This window comes from Electrona antarctica (assembly GCF_951216825.1).
Source record: "Electrona antarctica genome assembly, chromosome: 16".
Classification (NCBI taxonomy): Eukaryota; Metazoa; Chordata; class Actinopteri; order Myctophiformes; family Myctophidae; genus Electrona; species Electrona antarctica.
In genome coordinates, this window is record NC_136797.1 from 16,135,121 (window position 1) to 16,156,734 (window position 21,614).

Sequence of the window (21,614 nt, forward strand, 5' to 3'; positions counted from 1 at the left end):
GTTGTGGTTGTCGTATGCTATTTATATATTGTGTCAGCAGCTCCTACAGATGGAAATGATAATTCATATGATTACTACAATGTATGTCCATTTTTAGTACCATAAAAACTATTGGAACAAAATAGTTGTGTAGATGTACAAATCCTTATGATGTGGCCAGAAATCTTAAATGATAAAATTAGAATGGAAACAAGTCTTATCTAATCACACAGGAAATCACACCGGCTGTATAGATGGGTGGAATAGTTCCCTTTTTATTGTCTTTAAAGCGTTTTAGTGCGTTGTGCACATCGGGCACTGGATACGTGCTGGGGTCTGCGTGCGGCGGCTCCTCGTGCTCTGGACTGCGGCATCACTCCACTACAGCTGTGACGCAGAGAGAGAGACAATAGATTCCTTTACGCTAGTTGTACTGTACCTCACAAGCCCTCACTTCAGTACTTTTCCATGGTTCTCTAACAAAAAGGTGTATGAATCATCTGTGTTGTGCCCTTCATGATCTTGTGATCTGACTCACTCATGATGAGCATAGTATGCATATACACACATTGTAAATCAGGGAGTTTCCTCTTAAATCTTTATCGTACTATAAAATATATAGCTTCCTCTTAAGAAGTTACATTGTTGCCTGGTTCTGTGAATCTGAGCTGTCAGAATGTGCAGTAGAACATGACAGTACCCTTGACTGCTACATTAAAAACCTTGTCTTAAAGAAAATTTCCCCTACATTTTTAATCCTTGATGCACAGAATGGGTTAAGAGGGGGACAGTGCATCTTGGATCCTGAAATAACGCAGCTTGAAGCAGATGACGCAGTATAAATCGAGCACAATGGGGACAAGTGTCTATGAGTGCCCTCGATTATTGTCCTAGATTCACAGGGAGACCACATTCAAATAAACAATCATAGGGCCATGTCCTTATAAACTCAGGAACAAATATTCATTATTTTTTGGTACTAGTCTATTGTGATTTCAAAATATTCTGGTCCAGAGCAAAGCTTTGCATATTATGAATTTAAGAACAAAATGATTTTTCAAAATTGATCTTCATCAGTGCATTCTTCTAATATTCAACATATTACACATCATGATTGCATTTACAATAAGTACTAAATCAAACTGTTCAATAATGTTAGTATATCATAAGACCAGCTTGAAATTTAGATTTTTTTATATAGTTGTTACCAAGGAATTGTCACCTCGTTACTTGGCTGCATCCTTTCTCTGTAGTTGTCATTATGAGAAAATGGAGGATTATAACAGCCAAGACAAATATAGGATCCACATTCACTTGCTTGACTCACCCAAACTGCTCATAGGCCTAACCATAGTTGCCTCTTGGTCCTCTGGAACAAAAACCAGACCTAAAAACAACAACCAACTCATTACATTACATCAGGTTCATGTTGCAAGCCTTTTCAGACCTAAATTAACCACATCAACCTTGGAATCCACATTTTGGACAAATGTAGCAACACTTTAAGGAATTCATTAATTTATTATCACAAATCCCCCTGATGGGATTGCAGATTGGCTATTTTCGCTATTTGTCGTAGGCCTACAACAAAATGTTGAATTATTACACTTGAATTATACACTGCAATATGTTGTAGTCTTTCATTTTAGCTTATTTTTAAGTTTAGAAAATACCAGATCTAAAAGCTCACAACAACACATCAACATTGCATTGTGGTACCATTTGTGCTTGTAGATCAGCTATTTTTGAATAAGCCTACGTATAAAAAAGGGTTAAAGTGGTTAAACTATAACGTTTTTATGCTATATTAGCTAATTATGCTGTTGACCCCCTGACCCCCCCCCCCCCCCCCCCCCTATAAGGCTCACCATCGGTGTCCTCAGTGGATTCAGAAGATTCTGTGAAAGACACATGCACGTGTGTTATTGAAATTCATTAATTTATTATCACAAATCCCCCTGATGGGATTGTAGATTGGCTATTTTCGCTATTTGTCGTAGGCCTACAACAAAATGTTGAATTATTACACTTGAATTATACACTGCAATATGTTGTAGTCTTTCATTTTAGCTTATTTTTAAGTTTAGAAAATACCAGATCTAAAAGCTCACAACAACACATCAACATTGCATTGTGGTACCATTTGTGCTTGTAGATCAGCTATTTTTGAATAGCCTAAGTATAAAAAAGGGTTAAAGTGGTTAAACTATAACGTTTTTATGCTATATTAGCTAATTATGCTGTTGACCCCCTGACCCAACAGGGTCAGGGGGCCTATACGGCCCTATAAGGCTCACCATCGGTGTCCTCAGTGGATTCAGAAGATTCTGTGAAAGACACATGTACGTGTGTTATCGAAACCGACAGTCTATAGACAATTGCAGCACTTCTACCAACGGAACTTTATTGCCATCTAAAGACATTCACATGAAGAGTGACCCGACCTACCCTCATTGGCAGCAACACCAACATTTCCGACTCCCTCTGCTGGAAGACAGCAGTAATACAGTTATGCAACACTGAATAATGATGTAGAGATCAAATGTGGTCTGTCTGAACTTTATATTCACTTTAAACTCTAAAGTGAATATTAATATCAATGCTTTGTGTTAGATATGGAAAATTACACACCTTGGGTGTCATCCACATTCTCGGCTCGTTTCTCCTCTGTTAAAGAAACAACGCCATTCATTTAAAGATAATGTTTAACGTAAAGCGGCAATATGTAACTTTTAATGAATACAAATGTATTTTGTCCAATCTGTATGGTAGAGTGTAGCCTATGTTAATACAATATAACTTTAGTCATCCTGCTCTTCTACTGAAACAGATCGTGTCAAAGGTCACGTCTCACCTAGAACACAGGATCTGACACACATTTTGACCTGATGGTCAATATTAAAATGTATCCCCAGAGCAAGCAAGCAGGCTCTAGCTCAATGGTAAATTTCAGGTCTAGGTAGAAGAGGACACATAGTGCTGCGTATATTGCAATAATGACACAAAATAGTTTACCAGATTCGTCTTGAGCAGCCTCTATAAAATAAATGAAACAGATGAAATTAGTAATGACTGGCCCTGTCCGTCATTACCATACATACATACACAATCATTATAAATGTTCTATGAAAATCGTTTGCTCACCCAAGTAACGGGAATCTGATTCCTCACTCTTTTCCTCACTCTTCTCATCTGTAAATTGAAAAGAGTGAGTAAGTAAATGTTATTATATAAATGCTGCTTTTAGCCTTTGGGTTTATGGTCCTATAGAGCGTCGCAGTCCCGCCTCCTACCCTGGACCAGGAAATGAAACCCAATGCATTTTCCTCATAGACATTTCTTAAAGTATTTATTTAAAAACGGTTACGCCGCGGACAAAGCCAACTCGAGTCGTGACAACTCATGACAACACAAACAATATTTTGGACCAAACAAATAATTAGAAAGAAGAAAAAAACGGCAGGTTACAACACTTTTTTTGTTGTTTTTCTTCTTTGTAATTATTTGTTTGGTCCAAAATATTGTTTGTGTTGTCATGAGTTGTCACGACTCGAGTTGGCTTTGTCCGCGGCGTAACCGTCTTTAAATAAATACTTTAAGAAATGTCTATGGGAAAAATGCATTGGGTTTCATTTCCTGGTCCAGGGTAGGAGGCGGGACTGCGACGCTCTATAGTAGACCATGTAGTCACTTCAAACTTACCCTTCACCTGGGTAGTTTCAATTTGATCTGAGGAGAGAAAATAATGGCATTTCTTCCCTTTATATAAAACAGCAATTCAAACCTTATCTGGTGTTGCCATTGAAAAACAAAAAGGTATTTCTGACAGGGAGAGGAGAGGTGACATTGAGACATTTCATGTCATTAGTTAACATACCGGTGTACATTTTTTAATGGTTTACTTATAATGCAGTTCTGGCTAAACTAACAATAGCTTACCAGATTTATCTTGAGCAGCCCCTATAAAATAAATGGCACAGATGTGAGTAGAATGTAAATGCACTGGCCTTGTCTGTCATCATTACCAAGTCAAGTCCTTCCATGATTCATTTTGTATGAACATCATCACTTTAGTTCACTCACCCAAGTAACGGGTATCTGCTTCCTCACTCGTTTCATCTGTAAATTAATGGAAGAATGTATTGACATATTCACTTTGAAGTTACTTTGAGCTTTTAATGGTTATGGTCCTGGACCTTAATTACATTACTGTCATTTAGCAGACGCTTTTATCCAAAGCGACTTACAATAAGTGTATTCAACATAGGTAGGGAACAAAAACTACTAATCACCAGAAGTCTTTAGTGCATTTTCTGCAAAAACAAGCAACCAAGAGTATACCTAGTGCTAAGGTAAAAGTGCAATATATCAGCTACCTATTTCCTTAAACAAAATAGCTAAATCAAATGAGCATGAGCTAAAACAATTAAGTGTATCGACTAAACAAGATCCAATAAACAATACAACAATAGAAAACAAGCGTTCGTACAACTAGTTAACAACAAGTAGGTCAGGCAGAGAGGAAGGGTAGTGTTTCCTGAAGAGGTGGGTTTTCAACCTGCGGCGAAATATGGGCAGTGACTGGGTAATGACTGGGCAGTGACTGGGTAATTCACTGCATTTCAAACTTACCATTCACCTGAGTTTCAGATTCAATTAGATCTGAGGAGAGAAAATGGACAAAAATGTCTTCCCTTGTGTAAAAAAGGGACGTACGTGTTAGCTTGTGTTACAACTGAAAAACAAAAAGGTATTCCAGGCCATGGGAGAGGTGACATTGAGACACATTTACATTTAGACATTTTTTGCATATCCTCATCTTACATAATGTATTATGCATGTATTTTGCATATGATCATTTGCATATTATGCAATCATTCCCCATATCTCTGCTGCCAGAAAGAAACCAGTACACCTAACTCCAAAATGTTCACTTTTCAGAAAATGAAAAATATATATATTTATAATATATAAGAAAACCTTATATTTTGAAAACAAAGCAATAATTTTGCCTCATCAAAGTCGGTGTTGTGACTATTGTCAATTACTTGCATGAGAGGGGGAGAGGTGGTGGAGTTAGCTGCTTTAGCTAGTTAGTTTGAAGGTCCAATGGAGTTAAGAGGTTTTGTCCGAAGCGGACTGACCTAATGCTACCTTCTATGCATGAGGAGTCCAAGCCGCTTCTTTTCACCTGACAGGGGGGAGCTTCCCCGGCCGGATTTAGCGCGTGAAAGGAACACGTTATTCGGACCAGTTCCTTTCCCCTCCATCAGGCGCCTGGGCTGACCAGGGGGTGGTAGTTTAGAGACTAGGATTACTGCATGTTATTTTTGAGGGTACCTACCCTAAGGGACACAGGAAGCGCTTTTTAATACTTTGCATATTTTTTTAACCAACACACAAACGTAAAGGGTGTTCAATACACTGATTTATGCAAACAAATAATTGAGTTAGGTGGTTTCCTCCCGACAGCAACGATTTCCTATATAAACACATAATGCATTCATTTTCATGATTTTTATGTATTTATTTTCCATATCATCATTTATATATCACACATTTCTAACTTAGATTCTCTGAAACATAGCACATTAACAGCATATTGCATGAGCATAACCGTTAAATCATGCTACTTGACATGTGCAGAGTTGACAAAATCTCAAACTCTGAAATGTTGTTTCTGAAATAATTGCTCTTCTTTTCTTTCAATTAGACCAATACACTAGTGCAGGGGTAGGCCTACCTGTTTTTTGCAGCTCAGTTAGCTCACTTGCTGGAGGCAGAAGATTAGATTTATTTCAGGGCTGCACTCAATACCATCATTATTATTTTCACATTTAATAATTTAACATGAATGGCCTTTCTTACCTTCTGCAACAGCTGTATCTACTTTCTGGGCAGATTCCAGTGATGCAGGGAAAACTAGTGGTGTCACAAGTACATAATGATAGGTCAACCTGTATTATACTTACACGGTTGTGAATGTATATTTCACTAAAAGCATGACTTACAGCAAGCAAATACAATAATACATGAGCAGAAAAATAATTATTTGTTTGTTTACAATATTTACAATATTTGTTTAAAATCTCCTTAGCTAAAGAGGAACACAATCATTCATTCTTACCCGTGTGGAATCCTGCCACAGCAAGGAAAAGGAATATAGCCACTAGAAACCTCATCTTTGCTCTGTGTTTGGTTATGGAAGGCGCAAGGTGTCAGGCCAAACTTTGTGTTGTGTTGTCTGTGTGAGACCTCTTATACCTTTGCTCACATCACATGCTTTGCATGGACAGGCAGCTGTGGTACCATTGTCACTCCCTACCTAGCTGGGTGGCACATCCCGGTTAGTCACCACACAGATGTGTCATTATTCAGTCTGTCAATGGCACCCATTGTCGGCTTTTCCATCACACGGCCCTTTATTTGAGATCCAACTGTTTGTGTTGGAAGGGAGGCGAGATGTACTCATGTACTCAAAACTAATTTAATTTCCTGTTTGCCACAATAATAATAAATCTTACAGCATAACCTAAGCATGCAATGTGGAAATGAAATGAAATGAAATCTATATTTACCCAGGGTATCTGGGCTAAGCTCAAGAACTTGTTTCCAGCCAGGCCCTGCTCATAGAACACATTTCATCGTAGTGGTTGATGCCTTGTTCAAGGGCATTTCAGCGGTGGTAATTTTAACGTGTCGGACGGCTGATTCGAACTGGGAACCTCCCGGTATCAAGACCGCGCCGCTATCCGTTCGGCCACTGCTGCCACTGGTGCCACATATGGGCACCATAGAATAATTTAACAAGACTATTCCTGAATCATGTAGCCTACTCAAAAAAGACTGGTGCTTTTTATAATGCAATGGAAGAAATACAAATGAAAAAGTGTAAATTAGCAATGAATTTGGACATTTAATGTTTAATGTTTATTTTCCTCAATACTGCAAATGTAATGATTCAAAGTGTATTTTATTGTCCACATTAACACTATACTTGGAAGTGTAATACACATTTCTGAAAAGTAATACCATTTTATAATAGTAGAGAAAAACTGTAATGACTAAATACTACATATGTCTAAGACAAATTTACTGTGAAGCACATTATAAGTAGCTGTTAGTTGGACAAGTTTACTTACAGTCACAAAAATGTACTGAAGAAAAGCAATACACCAATTTAAAGTGTTCGAGTACAACAGTATATCTTTTGACATTTTGAAGAATATACCTGTATATATTTTTTAATGTAGGAAAAGAAAATGGTATTTTTACTGCATTCTTGTTTGGCTCTTTATCTCGAGCAAGAATACGCAGCCTGCTTGATTTGCCCTGTCTGGCCCTGATACAAATTGACAGTCATGTCAGAAGTGATGTCAGCGGTATCCTTTATGCCCATATATGGAGTTCTTTTTCAGGCATGCCCAAATATGGAGTATATGCAGATGTCAGAATGATGGTAGAAGTCGGTGGGACAACCCGTATTTAGGCATGCCCAAACATGGAGTCCCAGTGGCCTGGGCAGAGGCCTTTTGTGGCGGTTCTGGACAACTGTGGGTCCGACCGACTCGACACTGAGCACGGCAGTCCCTGCGGGGGTGTGGAACACGTGTGTCAAATTTGAAGTCGGTGGGGCGAACGGTTCTCGAGTTACGTGGATTACAGACATACACACAGAGACTTGGTGCATTTATAAAGATTTAGGCTACTGTTGTGTTTGTGTTGTTGGCATGTCCAGAGTTACTTAGGCAGGCTACAGGTAATTGAGGTAAAAAGCCATCTAAAAACATTAATTTTCAATAAGAAATCCATCTTTCAACGTTGTACAAAGTTAATATGTATTTTCAACAGACCCTCTCTCCCCCCACTGGGCACAAAGAGACGTCCATGCAACGCTACCCACTGGGCACACAACGGACGTCCATACAACGTCCATACGACGTCGAAGTCACGGACGGACCCCGCAAACCACCAGGGCCGACCAGGGTACACAAGCACTGAACCAGGACGTCCATGCGACGTCCATACGACGTCAACCACCAGGGCACGGGTGCATGGCATGCGTGTGTGTTTAGGACGTCCATGCAACGTCCATACGACGAGACCTCTCTGCAACCGGGGGAGAGAGAGCGAGGTCTGACTTCGACGTCGTATGGACGTTGTATGGACGTCCTGGTTACTTGTGTGCCCCCTGGTGGTAGCTCATGCTCAATGGAACGTGAGACACGCAAATGCACTCACGTCACGCCACAGATTTCTCAATGGTTGGGAGTCGGGACCGTCACCAAACAATAAAAAGACGTCCACAACATGCTGATGCATGGGATTACTGAAATTACTACTATTAATACTGAATTAAGAAATGGTAGAATACATTCCTTCCCCTCCCTCTAAATCAATAAAGCAAGACATGATTGCTATATATTAGTCCTACATAATATAGCCTACCTAGAAACCCCATTCAAACTTTAAAATGTTCATATTGCGGTGGTGTTTGCCTGAAAATGATCAAATGTTTCATAGTTTTATAAATAGTGCTTTCAAATTTGAGAAATGTATAATGGGGTCAGGGGAGGATTATCCAGTGGGCCTGTTGGGCCCAGGCCCAGGGGCCCCTGAGCTAGGGGGCCCTTGAGCTTGAGCGTCTGCGTGACCGCGAAGAGGCTCAAGCTCAGGGGCTCAAGCTCAGGGGCCCCCCAAAAAAGGGGTAACAGTGAATAACAGTGACACAGTGCACGGTCCTTAATTGTCACTGTTATTAACAATGGGCTTATTCATTTGTGTCAATAAAATAACCCCAAAAGTCCTAAACCATCATGATACGGTACATTACTGCAAGTGTTTAAACCCTCAGTTTGCATTTATTTGGCTTAGTTTTTGGCAGTTTATTATTTTTAAGCAATCCCTTGCTGTAAATCTGAATATCGCAGGCCTATATGTCATAATTGTTATGCGTACACGTGTGCAGACAGTATGCGCCATGTCAGGAAGAAAAAAAAAAGCTCCGGGGGGGGGGGGCCCTTTTGCATGACGGTGGCCCAGGGGCCCATCATTTCTAAATCCACCTGTGTCAATGGTAGATTTTGGCACTCAAAGAAAAATCACTTATCACCTAAACTCCATTCACACTTTTTATAATCCAGCTTACTTACTTACTTTGAAATGTTATTTAACTTAAACGCCCAATGGCAATAGCACAATCTTTGGCATGCTACTAGTCCTACATACTTACACCTAGAAACCCCATTCAAACCTATTTAGGTTCATCTTACGGTGGACATGTTTGCCTGAAAAGGAATCTTTGAAATGTTTCTTAGTTTTAGAAATATAGTGCTGGCAATAGCACAAACTTTGGCATGCTACTAGTCCTACATACTTACACCTAGAAACCCCATTCAAACCTATTTAGGTTCATCTTATGTATGTCGGTGGCCCAGGGGCCCTTTATCTCTAGATCCGCCTATGCTCATTGTGCAGAATGTCCCATTTCAAGTTTTCAAATGTATAAAAACCTTTTTGAAAATAGCAGCTGTACAAGCTCAAACAATGCGTCGCATTGCGAGCTTGTAGATCAGCTATTTTCAATTATGGTCAAAATGTATGTGGGAATCCAGGTGAATGGTGCACCTACTGCACCTGACCTAGTCACATGACCAGCAGGAAGCACAAAAGTCTTGTTCCTCCTAGTTGAGAGCCATTTTGACTCTGCTGCAGGAAATGGGGCTCCCTCTCATGCAGGGTGAAGGAGAAAGTACATGGTAGGCCTTGTTTGTTGCGGCTAATGCTGCTAATGGCTTTTGTTTGGTTGAGCACATGCCACGTTGGCCATATTGTTCATTTTTGCACTTTAGTCTGTTTCCATGTTGTCTTATTTGACCTTATAATCAAATGTTCCCTAGGAGAGCTAATTATAAACTTTATTATGTGTGTGTGTGTGTGTGTGTGTGTGTGTGTGTGTGTGTGTGTGTGTGTGTGTGTGTGTGTGTGTGTGTGTGTGTGTGTGTGTGTGTGTGTGTGTGTGTGTGTGTGTGTGTGTGTGTGTGTGTGTGTGTGTGTGTGTGTGTGTCCAGTAGGCCCTAAAGCCTTCACTCCTTATCACCCTTTTGCCCCTTGTGGGCTTAGTCCCATTTTTTTTAAATTATTATAATAACCCCTCCTTCCCTTGGTATTTTAACACTACTTCCTTTTTATGCTTCAATAAACTTGACCTTTTAGTACATCACCCTCTGGTTCTGTTCATTCGAAAGGAAGTCTTCCATCGAAAGGAAGTCTTCCATGTATCATTTATTTTAGAACATGCCAGGCTTTGCCAGCGTTTACCTAATCAATTCTAACTTGCCAATCAAAAATGTTAGGACTCAACAGAAGAGTTCAAGGTGAATGCGTTATCAGTATCTTAACCTTTTATTTTACAGTTTTGTACGTGTGTAGGGAACAGTTTATGATCTTCGCCACTCCTGCACAAACAGAGAGCAACGACCCACTGCGCGAACAGGGCACCAAGGACCCACTGCGCAGACAGGATGGAAGACCCAGGATGGATGGAGAAACATCACAGTGAGTACAACTCTGTACCCCCTGCTCTCTCTCTAACCGTGCACAAACAGCCAGCATCATATTTTATATTCAGTGGTGGAAGAATTAAGTTCTCGGATGTTTTACTTAAGTAAAAGTAGCAGTTCAATTAGGGTCACGGCCTGAAAAGTTTGAACTGTTGACATGCATATAACCACTTCAGCCCTATACGTTGGCTATTTGAAAATAGCCCATCTACAAGCTCACAACATGTCACTTTGTGAGCTTGTATCTGTTATGTTCAAAGGATTAAAAAAAATTACATTTGAAAACCTCTTAAACTGGACTTTCTGCCCAATTGGTACTTTTAATTTAAGTATATTTTGGTGCCAAAAATGGTACCAATACTTTTACTTAAGTACAAACTGCCTTCCTTTTCTTGAAAATACATTGAACTGCGAGTACTACAAGATTTCAAAAGGCATAATAAACACAGTCGAAAGTCTGTGCGTGTGTACAGAATTCAAACTGTAGGATTGGTTGTCACGGACAGAAGTCATTATTTATTATTCTTTATTTCCCTTTGCAACTGCATCGGAGTTCAGCCTTAATTAACAACCGATCTGTCAGCTGTGTGTGCACGTTCTCTGCGCTCTCAGCTGTGTCCCACTAATTGACTGGCTGAAGTTGAATTGCGCTGTCAGAGAAGACGGAAGCGCGCAAACTTTATCCCTAAACTTTATCCCCACCCCACCGTGCTGACAGTGACTGTCCTGTTTCTAGTTTAGCTTTACGTGCGGGACACATGAATCTCTCCTTCTCCGGTCAGTGTGGGTTGTTTATGTAGTACATGGCTCAGAAAAGAAAAGGACATTATCGAGTTGTTGTCGGAGGAGAAGGAAGTCATGTTGTTCACATCGTGAATGTGGAAGGTAATAGCAGATTGTATTATTTTTTCCTTTTTAAAAAAAATGTAATTAACGATTTTGTAACCCATTTCTCACCCCTGTGTCAATTATCTAAAGTGATCCTGGGCTCTACACACCCTCCGCCAACCTGGGGAGAGCAACGGACTTGAACTCATGCTTCCTTCATGCATGAGTGTCCAAGTCGCTCCTTTACACCTGACAGGGGGGAGTTTCCCTGGTTGGACGTAGCGCGTGGAAGGAACACGTTATTCCAACCAGTTCCTTTCCCTTCCATCAGGCTGGCCAGGGGGAGGCAGTTTAGAGACCAGGATTACTGCATGTTTTTTGTGAGGGTACCTACCCAGATTGTATTCTGAGGATGTGCCAACTGTTGCTGGCTGCTTGACCCATGTCTTCTATTGTGTTCTGAAGGTCGCTGCTGTGCCACTAGTGTTAATGTTATATTTTGTATTGTGTTCTTATGGCTGGCCGCTGCTGCGCTCTGCCAATTATGCCCCATATCTGTTGCATTCTCTTTTCTGGTCTCTGCCAGTGTGCGTGTGCCTGCACTTTTTAGTGTTTACTATTACATTCTTATGTTTTGATAATCAGCGCCTTGCCATAGATACATACACTGTGTTGCCTAGCTAGGGTATGTCTTCTCTAATGTGTTTCTGTGCCATATTGGAGTGGCCCCGTTTGACAAGCTCCGTATTTGAGCACGCTTGCACACCCCCACCCGCCCCCTGTTAAAGTCTTCCCAACCTAAAAGGAACCACCCCCGTCCGTCCGTCTGTCCGTCATAAAACAACGCATCAACTCAGCTTCGACTTTAGTGTCTGACAAGTCGACAGGGAAAAATCTCAATTATTTTAATGCCCTACTGCAGATCAGCTTCCACCAACTTCTTCTAATACCACTTCCTTCTAGCATGTCCTTCTAACACCACCTCCTAACACCACCTCCTTCCATGTTGGTGCAAGCTGATCTGCAGAAGACATATGATGATTCACTCACTCCCACTGGTACCAGTGCCTGCCTTCTATGCAGGAGACTTCAATTCCCAATACAAGGATTGGAGTTACAGCCAAACATCATCAAATGGAGTGACACAGAGCCAATGGGCCTCTAACGGCAACACACTACTGTTGTCTGACCCAAAAGAAGCTTCCTCTCTGCACAATGAAACGCCCATAGCAACCCAGACCTGGCCTTTGCAGTGTGTCAGCAATTGAAATGCGTCAGTACCTCAGTCAAGTGCAGTATCTTGACTTGTTTTGAAAGTCTTGAGGCATTTGATATCGCTACAACATTGTCTTGCTATTTTCCATTTTTAACTGCTCCGGTTGCTGTGCACCGTTGCTAGGGCCCCACCCACACCGTGTCTGTATGACCAACCACATTAGCTTCTGTTTTAGTTGCAGCCTTTGCACTTTTTTTTTTTTTTTTTTTTTAACTATCCAAGATGGAAGCCAAAAGCAGACGTATGTCATAGTGGAATAGCCTGAAATCACCAGCTCCCAAACGCCATACCACTTTTGTCCAGCAGTCCTGTCCTTTTTCGGCGATAAGTCCGTTCTCTCACACACTCAGTATATTGAACCATCTAGTGGCCTAACATTATGGTAATTGTTATGGTCGGGCCGAGCCTCTGGCTGGCCCGGGTAGGGTAGGGCCGGGCCTTTATTATCAGGCCCGTTGAGAGCTCTACGTCTCACCCTTCCCCTCCTCATCCCCTCCTCCCTTTTCCCTTTTCCCTTTTCTCCTCCCCTCTCCTCTTCTTGGTTGTGTGGGTTCGTTTCCCATCAGTGTGATTGTTATTAACACTGTACAGACTCACGGTCCAGTAAGGCCTGCCACTAACTCATCATCCGGGGAGCCACTCCCCGGAGTTTATTTCTGTCTCCCACTCTGCAGTTCCATGGACTTGTATTATGGACCCCTGCTGCCTATCAAGAGTGTGACCGTGGACCAGGCATCTTCATGGAGCCTTCACTGAGCCTATCAAGAGTGATTGGACCCGGCCTCCTCACAGAGCACGACCATGGTCTGCTACCATATCATAGTACACCACTACACTGTATTTTATCTTAACATTATTATACCACTTTATATGATCTGACATCACTGTGGCGACATGCTGGTGAAGGTCCTCATGTATAGCAGGCATTATGTATGTAGCGACACATGGGTGGGAATGTCATTGCTCGTAACGGCTTAGGTATGTGTGTGTAATGGCGTGCACTGGCATAGGTTTATGGCGACACTTGGGTGAACTTGAATGTTTTGCATGTAGCAGGCATATGTATGTAGCGACACGTGGGTGAAACTTTATCATGAAAACAATAAATGTAAGTGTACGTCTCAGATGAGGCATAGCTTGTCCACAGGTCTTTCCTGCACACATCTGACAAGTCCTTAAATCAAGTATCATATGTGACTCTTCTCTTTGCATCAGTTATCATCTGCTTGACTCTTCCCGTCACCCACAAGCTCTGTGGCACTGAATCGTCCATCATAATAACGTCTGCTGTTGCCAAGTTCTACTAAAAGGTATATTCAGTGATTTCACTTAACACATCCCGTGCTGGAAAGGGATTTCTACGTGGTTCGAATCCCAACGGTCCGGTGCGGGACACGTAGATGTCCGTTTACCGCATGTTTTTATTGATTACTTTCAATCGCCTTTCTACACACCCGGGCACTTTACCAACTAGCCCTGGATGATAGCACAACACTCCGATCACGTGATCCCAAAAAAAAAGAAAAAAATGCCTCTCCCCCTCCCTTCCTGAAAACAGGACGGGAGGGGGTTGGCGTATTGTCACGTAATGGCGGCTCGGAGACTCCCATGCAACTCAGGTCAACGGAATCGCTGCATACCAAGCCGATCGTCTCGGTGCAGTGGGGTGCACCTCATCTTGTTTCTCTCTCTTTGTTTCAGGGAGGGGAGGGCTTCCTCCTGTGTGTTTCAGCGGAGGGGTCTTGTGTGTAATATGACCCGAGTGTGACTGAGTGTCTGTCGGTCAGATTTCTATCTCCTTTTTTCTTCATATTCAAACAAAAAAAACTCACGGATTGTATTGTCCCTCGGCGAGCGGTTATTTCTTTATCATGATGATCAACGCCGGTCAGATGGAACATTGCAAATGCGCTGTGTTGTGTTACGAGATTTTGGCAGGCTCGGCAGCAACACTAACCGCCTCACAACAGTCTTTCCACCTCGGAAGAAAAAACAGCAGGCGAACTCGGCTAGCCGAGTTGGAACGATACACATCATCTGACATAAAACCGCTCCTAATTAGGCTTTCTGTTCAAGAAGAGTACGTTACTACAAAAGCAGGTGTTACATAAAGGTACATATCTCCAGAATGGAAGATGGTAAAATCAAAAAAAATAAATAAATTTGGAGTGGACAAGTTACGCTTTCTTTTGAGGTATGCTGTGTGATTCTCGCTATAAGAGAACATTTACTGTCAGCCTAAGAAAAGGTTGGTCGTCCAATGCTATCATCATAGCAGTGAGGGGCATGCAGTTAGAATCAGAATCGTTAGCACGCTTTGTGTTAATTCAAATGTATCATTTTTTTGTGATAATCCTCCCTAATATAGAGTGCACTGACCATAATAAGGAGTTCCTCCCCAGTTAACCCCTGGGGTCAAAACACCTTAGGTTTAGTTTTTGGCTATATATAGGGCCCAGCCTTCATCCAATCAGGATGAGAGGGGCCTTCCTCCAATCATGATCGAGTGGGGGAGCACCTTGGTGCACATGCTGTTGGCCTGTTGCACAGAGTGTGTGCATGTGCACATCTTGTTACCGGGGCGGACCGGCAGGTTTTCTAAATCACCGAATGCTCCTTTAATCTGAGTGAATTTTTGTGGCTCTTGAAGCAGAGACAGGTACTCGCCCATCTCTTCCAAAACAAGTCAACAAGATACTTCACTTTCACCCTTCAGCATGTATAAGAGTATTTTGTGAACAGCTCTAGAGGCATGACTGAGGTGCTGACATATTTCCAATGCTGACCCACGGCAAAGGCCAGGTCTGGGTTGGTATGGGTGTTCCATCGTGCAGAGAAGAAGCTTGGGGGCTCTTTTGGGTCAAACAGTACTGTGTTGGTGCTAGTGGCCCATTGGCTCTGTCTCTCCATTTGATGATTGGTTGTAACCCCAAACCTTGTGTTGGGAATTGAAGTCCCCTGTATATAGCCTATGGCAGGTGCAAATACCAGCAGGAGTGAATGAATATCTTTTTTTTTAAATTATTATTATGCCACTATTTTGTAACCTATTTTTCACCCCTGTGTCAATTATCCAATGTGATCCTGGGCTCTACACACCCTCCGCCAACCTGGGGAGAGCAACGGACTTGAACTCATGCTTCCTTCATGCATGAGTGTCCAAGTCGCTCTTTTACACCTGACAGGGGGGAGTTTCCCTGGTTGGACGTAGCGTGTGGAAGGAACACGTTATTCCAACCAGTTCCTTTCCCCTCCATCAGGTGCCCCTGCTGGTCAGGGGGAGGCAGTTTAGAGACCAGGATTACTGCATGTTTTTTGTGAGGGTACCTACCCTAGGGGACATGGGGAGAACATGCAAACTCCACACAACCATGAAATTACAATATCATGTCTTCTGCAGATCAGCTTCCACCAACTTCTTCTAATACCACCTCCTAACACGTCCTCCTAACACCACCTCCTTCCATGTTGGTCCGCACGTAATTCCGACGTAGCATTAGTCCGACATGCGGGAACAGCGGTCGGACTACCGCTCAAACTGCGCTGCTCCTGGCTGCGCTTGTGGTTATGTTTAGGTTGGGGTAGAGAATGGTTGTCGATGGATTGGGGTTACAGCCAAACATCATCAAATGGAGTGACACAGAGCCAATGGGCCTCCAACGCCAACACACTACTGTTTGACACAAAAGAAGCTTCCTCTCTGCACAATACCAAACCTGGCCAACACACTACTGTTTGACACAAAAGAAGCTTCCTCTCTGCACAATACCAAACCTGGCCTTTGCCGTGGGTCAGCAATGGAAATGCCACTTGAACTGTTCACAAAAGACTCGAATACACACTGAAGGGTGAAAAAGTGCAATATCTTGTTCACTTGTTTTGAAAATCTTGAGGCATTTGATATCGCTATAAGATTGTCTTGCTATTTTCCTTTTTTTTCTTTTTTTAACGCTCCGGTTGCTGTGCACCGTTGCTAGTGCCCCACCCGCACTGTCTGTATGACCTACCACATTTTAGTTGCGGCCTTTGCATGCTTTTTTCTCTGAAACTAATGCGCTGTCCGTCGTTTTGAACTGATTGGTGATGTTCGGAGGTCTCTTCTGATTATTCGGTGAGCGCGATTGCAACATTGGCGTTTTCTAGAGCAAGGATGGATCTCATTTTGGCTTGCTAGCATTGATGCTATGCTTTAGCATGCATGATGGAAGCCAGAAGCGGACACGCGTCATAGTGGAATAGCCTGAAATCACCAGCACCAAAGCGCCATACCACTTTAGTCCAGCAGGCGGCTGTGTTATCATTGTGTTATCACCGAAATAAAGGATTTATGTAACTTATGTTGGCTGTTAAGTCTGTTCTAGCTCTCACACACTCACTCAGTATATTGAACCATCTAGTGGCCTAACATTATGGTAAATGATATGGTCGGGCTGGCCCAGTTGGGGTAGGGCCGGGCCTTAATTTTCAAGCCCGTTGAGAACTCTACGTCTTCCCCTCTCCATTCCCATCCCCTCCTGCCTTTTCGCTTCCCCTCTCCTCTTCTCCTCCTCCCCTTGGTTGTGTGGGTTCGTTTCCCATCAGTGTGATTGTTAACACTGTAAAGACTCACGGTCCAGTAAGGCCTGCCACTAACTCATCATCGGGGAGCCACTCCCCGGATGATTTTTGTCTCCCACTCTGCAGTTCCATGCACTTGTATGATGGACCCCCAGCTGCCTATCAAGAGTGTGACCATGGACCAGGCTTCTTCACAGAGCCTTCACTGAGCCTATCAAGAGTGTGACTGTGGACCCGGCCTCCTCACAGAACATGACCATGGAATGCTACCATATCATAGTACACCACTGTATTTTATCTTAACATTATTATACCACTTCATATGATCTGACATCATTGTGGCAACATGTTGGTGAATGTCCTCGCTTGTAGCAGGCATTATGTATGTGGGTGAATGTCATTGCTCGTAATGGCTTAGGTATGTGACTCTTCCCTTTGCGTCAGGTATCATCTGCTTGACTCTTCCCGACACCCACAAGCTATCTGGCACTGAATCGTCCATAATCATAACGTCTGCCGTTGCCAGGTTCTTCTTAATCCGAGTGCATTTTTGTGGCTCTTGAAGCAGAGACAGGTACTCACCCATCTCTTCCAAAACAAGTCAACAAGATACTGCACGTTTTCACCCTTCAGCATGTATACGAGACTTCTTTTGTGAACACCTCAAGTGGCATGACTGAGGTGCTGATATATTTCCATTGCTGACCCACAGCAAAGGCCAGGTCTGGGTTGGTATTGGTGTTCTGTCGTGCAGAGAAGAAGCTTGGGGGCTCTTTTGGGTCAAACAGTAGTGTGTTGGAGCTAGAGGCCCATTGGCTCTGTCTCTTCATTTGATGATGTTTGGCTGTAACCCCAAACCTTGTGTTGGGAATTGAAGTCCCCTGTATATATGGCAGGTGCAAGTAGATCAGCAAATCAGCTTCCACCAACTTCTTCTAATACCACCTCCTAATACCACCTCCTTCTAACATGTCCTAACACCACCTCCTAACACCACCTCTTTCCATTTGGTGGAAGCTGATCTGCAGAAGATATACCGTATGATGATATGAATTCACTCACTCCGACTGGTACCAGCGCCTGCCTTCTATGCAGGGGACTTCAATTCCCAATACAAGGATTGGAATGACACAGAGCCAATGGGCCTCTAACGGCAACAGACTACTGTTTGACCCAAACGAAGCTTCCTCTCTGCACAATGGAATACCCATAGCAACCCAGACCTCGCCTTTGCCGTGTGTCAGCAATGGAAATGCATCGGTACCTCAGTCATGCCACTTGAACTGATCACAAAAGACTTGTATACACCCTGAAGGGTGAAAAAGTTAAGTAGCTCGTTGACTTGTTTTGGAAGAGATGGGTGAGTACCTCTCTGCTTCAAGTGCCACAAAAGTGGACTCGGATAAAGAAGCCCTGTTTGTGTTGTCCCCATCCTGTTATGCCTATTTTCAGGGCCTATCACTTATGATATTTATGTCGCCAGATGAACCCCCTGGTCTCTGTCCCTAATAGATTAAGTTGTGAAACTGTGGAATAATGTTGTGATTCAGTCATGGAATAACGCTATGTCAAGCCTGGATCTGTAAAATCTTTTCACTGAGAATCAATTTATATAAAGTTCCCTAAACTTTATAATTCGGTGTGGTCTGAATTCCTGCGTCTTCCAATTACTTTTTAAGGGTCTTTTACCAAGGTGTTTTATCCATTGCCTGGATTGTGTTCAAAGGGTTTTTCTAGGATTGGCTAAGGTTCACTCATTTGCAGATGTAATGTATACCGATTCATTTGGTTCCATTCAAAGTTCTCTCAAAGGTTTATCCATTGTGCTATCTTAAATTGACAGTGCACTATATTTGACAACTAGGCCTAAGGTTTTTGAAAATGTTTCTTACGATCTTAAACGGACAGTCCTATATTTCTATAACTATTAGGATCATTTCTTTGGGGTTTTTCCATTACATTTTTCTGGTGGTCTGGACATATTTTAATTTAAGGTCCTGGTTCAGACTTACATTATTCACTTATAAATATAAAATAAAAACATTCAATGGTAAAATTAGAATCATCACCGTCAAACTCAATTTGATTTGCTGTAACCCTCTTCACAGAGCCTATCAAGAGTGACTATGCACTGCTACCATATTATATTACACCACTACACAGCATGACCATGGACTGCTACCATATTATATTACACCAGTACACAGAGCATGACCATGGACTGCTATCATCTTATATTACACCACTAGACTGTATTTTGTACTTAACATTCTTATTCCACTATATATTATCTGACATTGTTATACTATATATTATATTACACTTAAGTTTATTATTTCTATTGCTACTAGTATTTGCCTGTATTTCCTCTGTCTCTCCTTGTCCCATTTTTCTCTCTTTCTCTACCCCGACACGGTCGAGGCAGATGGCCGCCCACCCTAGAGTCGGGTTCTGCTTGAAGTTTCTTCCTAAGGCCAAATTCCAATACCCCAAATCTCGGCCACTTGCTCACTCACACTCAGTCACTCCAGCATGGTGGTGTAACGGTGAAATTGGTGACCTGCTGAAATATGTCACCATCGATCTTGTGGACTTCACACAACTTTATGGAGATCTTTAAATATTTCAGCAGGTCACCAATTTCATCGTAACACCACCATGCTGGATATTTTGGGGTATTGGAATTTGGCTACAGGTGTTTTTTATGTGAAATCTGGACTATTGTGTGAGGGGATTGGACTATGTTCAAAAGGACATTTGAGGTTTTGGTGGTATGGGATACACCATGTATTGGATGAGTGAGAGTGCGCATGCAAAAAGAGTAAAAAGAAAAGCATGGTGCCAGGAATGTGATTGGGCCTAACGTGCATATAGGCACCTGAGCTCCAGGTGACCGGAATCCTATGTACTGTCTTCCCTTGCTGAACACTCAGTAAATGTTTGCATTACATTTTACCTTTCATGTCTGACTTATGCCGAAACTGGTGTTTAGTGTTCCTCCCCCCTAATAAAGTTGTTTTTATTTGTGTTGCTTCCTCTTGCCTCTCGTAAAGCATCTTTGGGTACTCTGAAAGGCCCTATAAGTGTGAGATATTGTTGCGACAGTAGGTCGCATTTACTATGAAAACCTGCATCTCCTGTCCCTCCGTCACCCACGCCTCCATACTGTATATGGTCGAATTGCATTGAATCGATTATCGACATGTTATGTTAATTTGGCATGGATATCACGGGTGCATGTGTTTGGTCCAACGTACCCAAAACCCAACCCTAAACCTGACCTCACAGGATGTCATGAGTTAGTTTTAACCTGCCACGCATGTCAGGAGCCACGGGTTAGTTGTAACCGGCAGTGCATGTCAGGAGCGACGGTGTTGTCGGACTAATGCTTGTCGGACTGATAGTATGTCTAACAAATGTATGCACCCCAGATATCACAATCACATTGCACAATTTGTAGATGTTTTGCTTACAGTGTAAGCACCTGTCCACAGGAGACTTTTCTAAACACTATAGTCTAAAAAGAAATACTAGTAATATTTTACATCAAAATCACACAAAAAACAGGCAGACATAATCATTCAGGTAACAGTCGTTGATTCAAGTTTTATTTATTCTCGTAATTAAACTAAAATGTTCAGTGTCGAGTAATACAATATAATAGAAAAAAACATCAGAAGATCAGGGAAAGAAAAAACAGGTATACATGTGAATTACATAGGTTTACAAATAAAAAGTTAAGACAAATTTCAAAACTATCTAAAAACACTCAAGGGCCTACCAATGTCAATTTTAATATCGTTTGCAGGTCATACCATGTATTAGGGCCACAGAAGCTAAAAGCAGATCTACCAAGTGCTTTTGGTACCTTGAATTTGGGGAAATGTTCAACATCAATCTGAGACCAATCAGGGCATCCTGGAGGACGTTAAAATAAAGTTGTAGGTTTTCTATTGCGACTTGAAGTCATTTAGAGGGATAAAGCTCCAGGATGAGTGTCCCATTGAGGAGCAGACAGGTGGGTGTGAGGCCTAATGAGCATGTACATTGTGGTGGATTAGCCTGCAGTCACGGCCGGGTGCAGCATCACAGTGAGGTGTGGGTGTGTCCCCACACCCTCGGTCACGAATGCTCCATCATCACATGCATGTCACACACACACACACACACACATGCAGCCCCGCGCATGTACTATACGCTGCTGACAGGTAACCCTCTCATCTGCCCGCCACCTCCAGCCATCAGGACACCAATTAGAAGACTTTCAGAAGACTATCCCCTCTGTGTCAAGTCACTCACGCAGCCGCCGGTCTCCTCCTCCTACGCCTCCCAGCAGCCGCCGGCCTCCTCCTCCTACACCTCCCAGCAGCCGCCGGCCTCCTCCTCCTACGCCTCCCAGCAGCCACCGGCCT

At 42.5% G+C, this 21,614-nt stretch overlaps 1 protein-coding gene and 1 long non-coding RNA gene across 7 annotated transcripts; one reads left to right on the forward strand and one right to left on the reverse strand.

Moving 5' to 3' along the window:
• Positions 1-210: 210 nt before the first annotated feature.
• On the reverse strand, positions 211-6,234 carry LOC306939685 (uncharacterized protein). 6 transcript variants are annotated; one of them, XM_079524348.1, is made up of 15 exons: positions 6,107-6,234; positions 5,848-5,901; positions 5,723-5,752; positions 4,612-4,641; positions 4,063-4,098; positions 3,919-3,939; positions 3,682-3,708; positions 3,124-3,171; positions 2,995-3,015; positions 2,611-2,646; positions 2,428-2,463; positions 2,277-2,306; positions 1,848-1,877; positions 1,307-1,366; positions 211-366 (listed from the first exon to the last, which is right to left on the reverse strand). In XM_079524348.1, exons 1-15 carry the CDS (start codon positions 6,159-6,161, stop codon positions 353-355), a joined length of 528 nt encoding a protein of 175 aa, XP_079380474.1. In that variant the 5' UTR covers positions 6,162-6,234; the 3' UTR covers positions 211-352. The 6 variants fall into 6 exon arrangements, with proteins under 6 accessions (XP_079380474.1, XP_079380477.1, XP_079380478.1 ...); XM_079524347.1 differs by having other exon boundaries at positions 216-366; positions 2,428-2,466; XM_079524351.1 differs by lacking the exon at positions 1,848-1,877.
• Positions 6,235-11,529: 5,295 nt separating this feature from the next.
• Positions 11,530-18,909, forward strand: LOC306939534. The gene is made up of 3 exons (XR_013791872.1): positions 11,530-13,449; positions 13,861-13,955; positions 17,329-18,909. It is a non-coding gene; the product is annotated as an uncharacterized lncRNA (long non-coding RNA).
• The last annotated feature ends 2,705 nt before the right edge of the window (positions 18,910-21,614 follow it).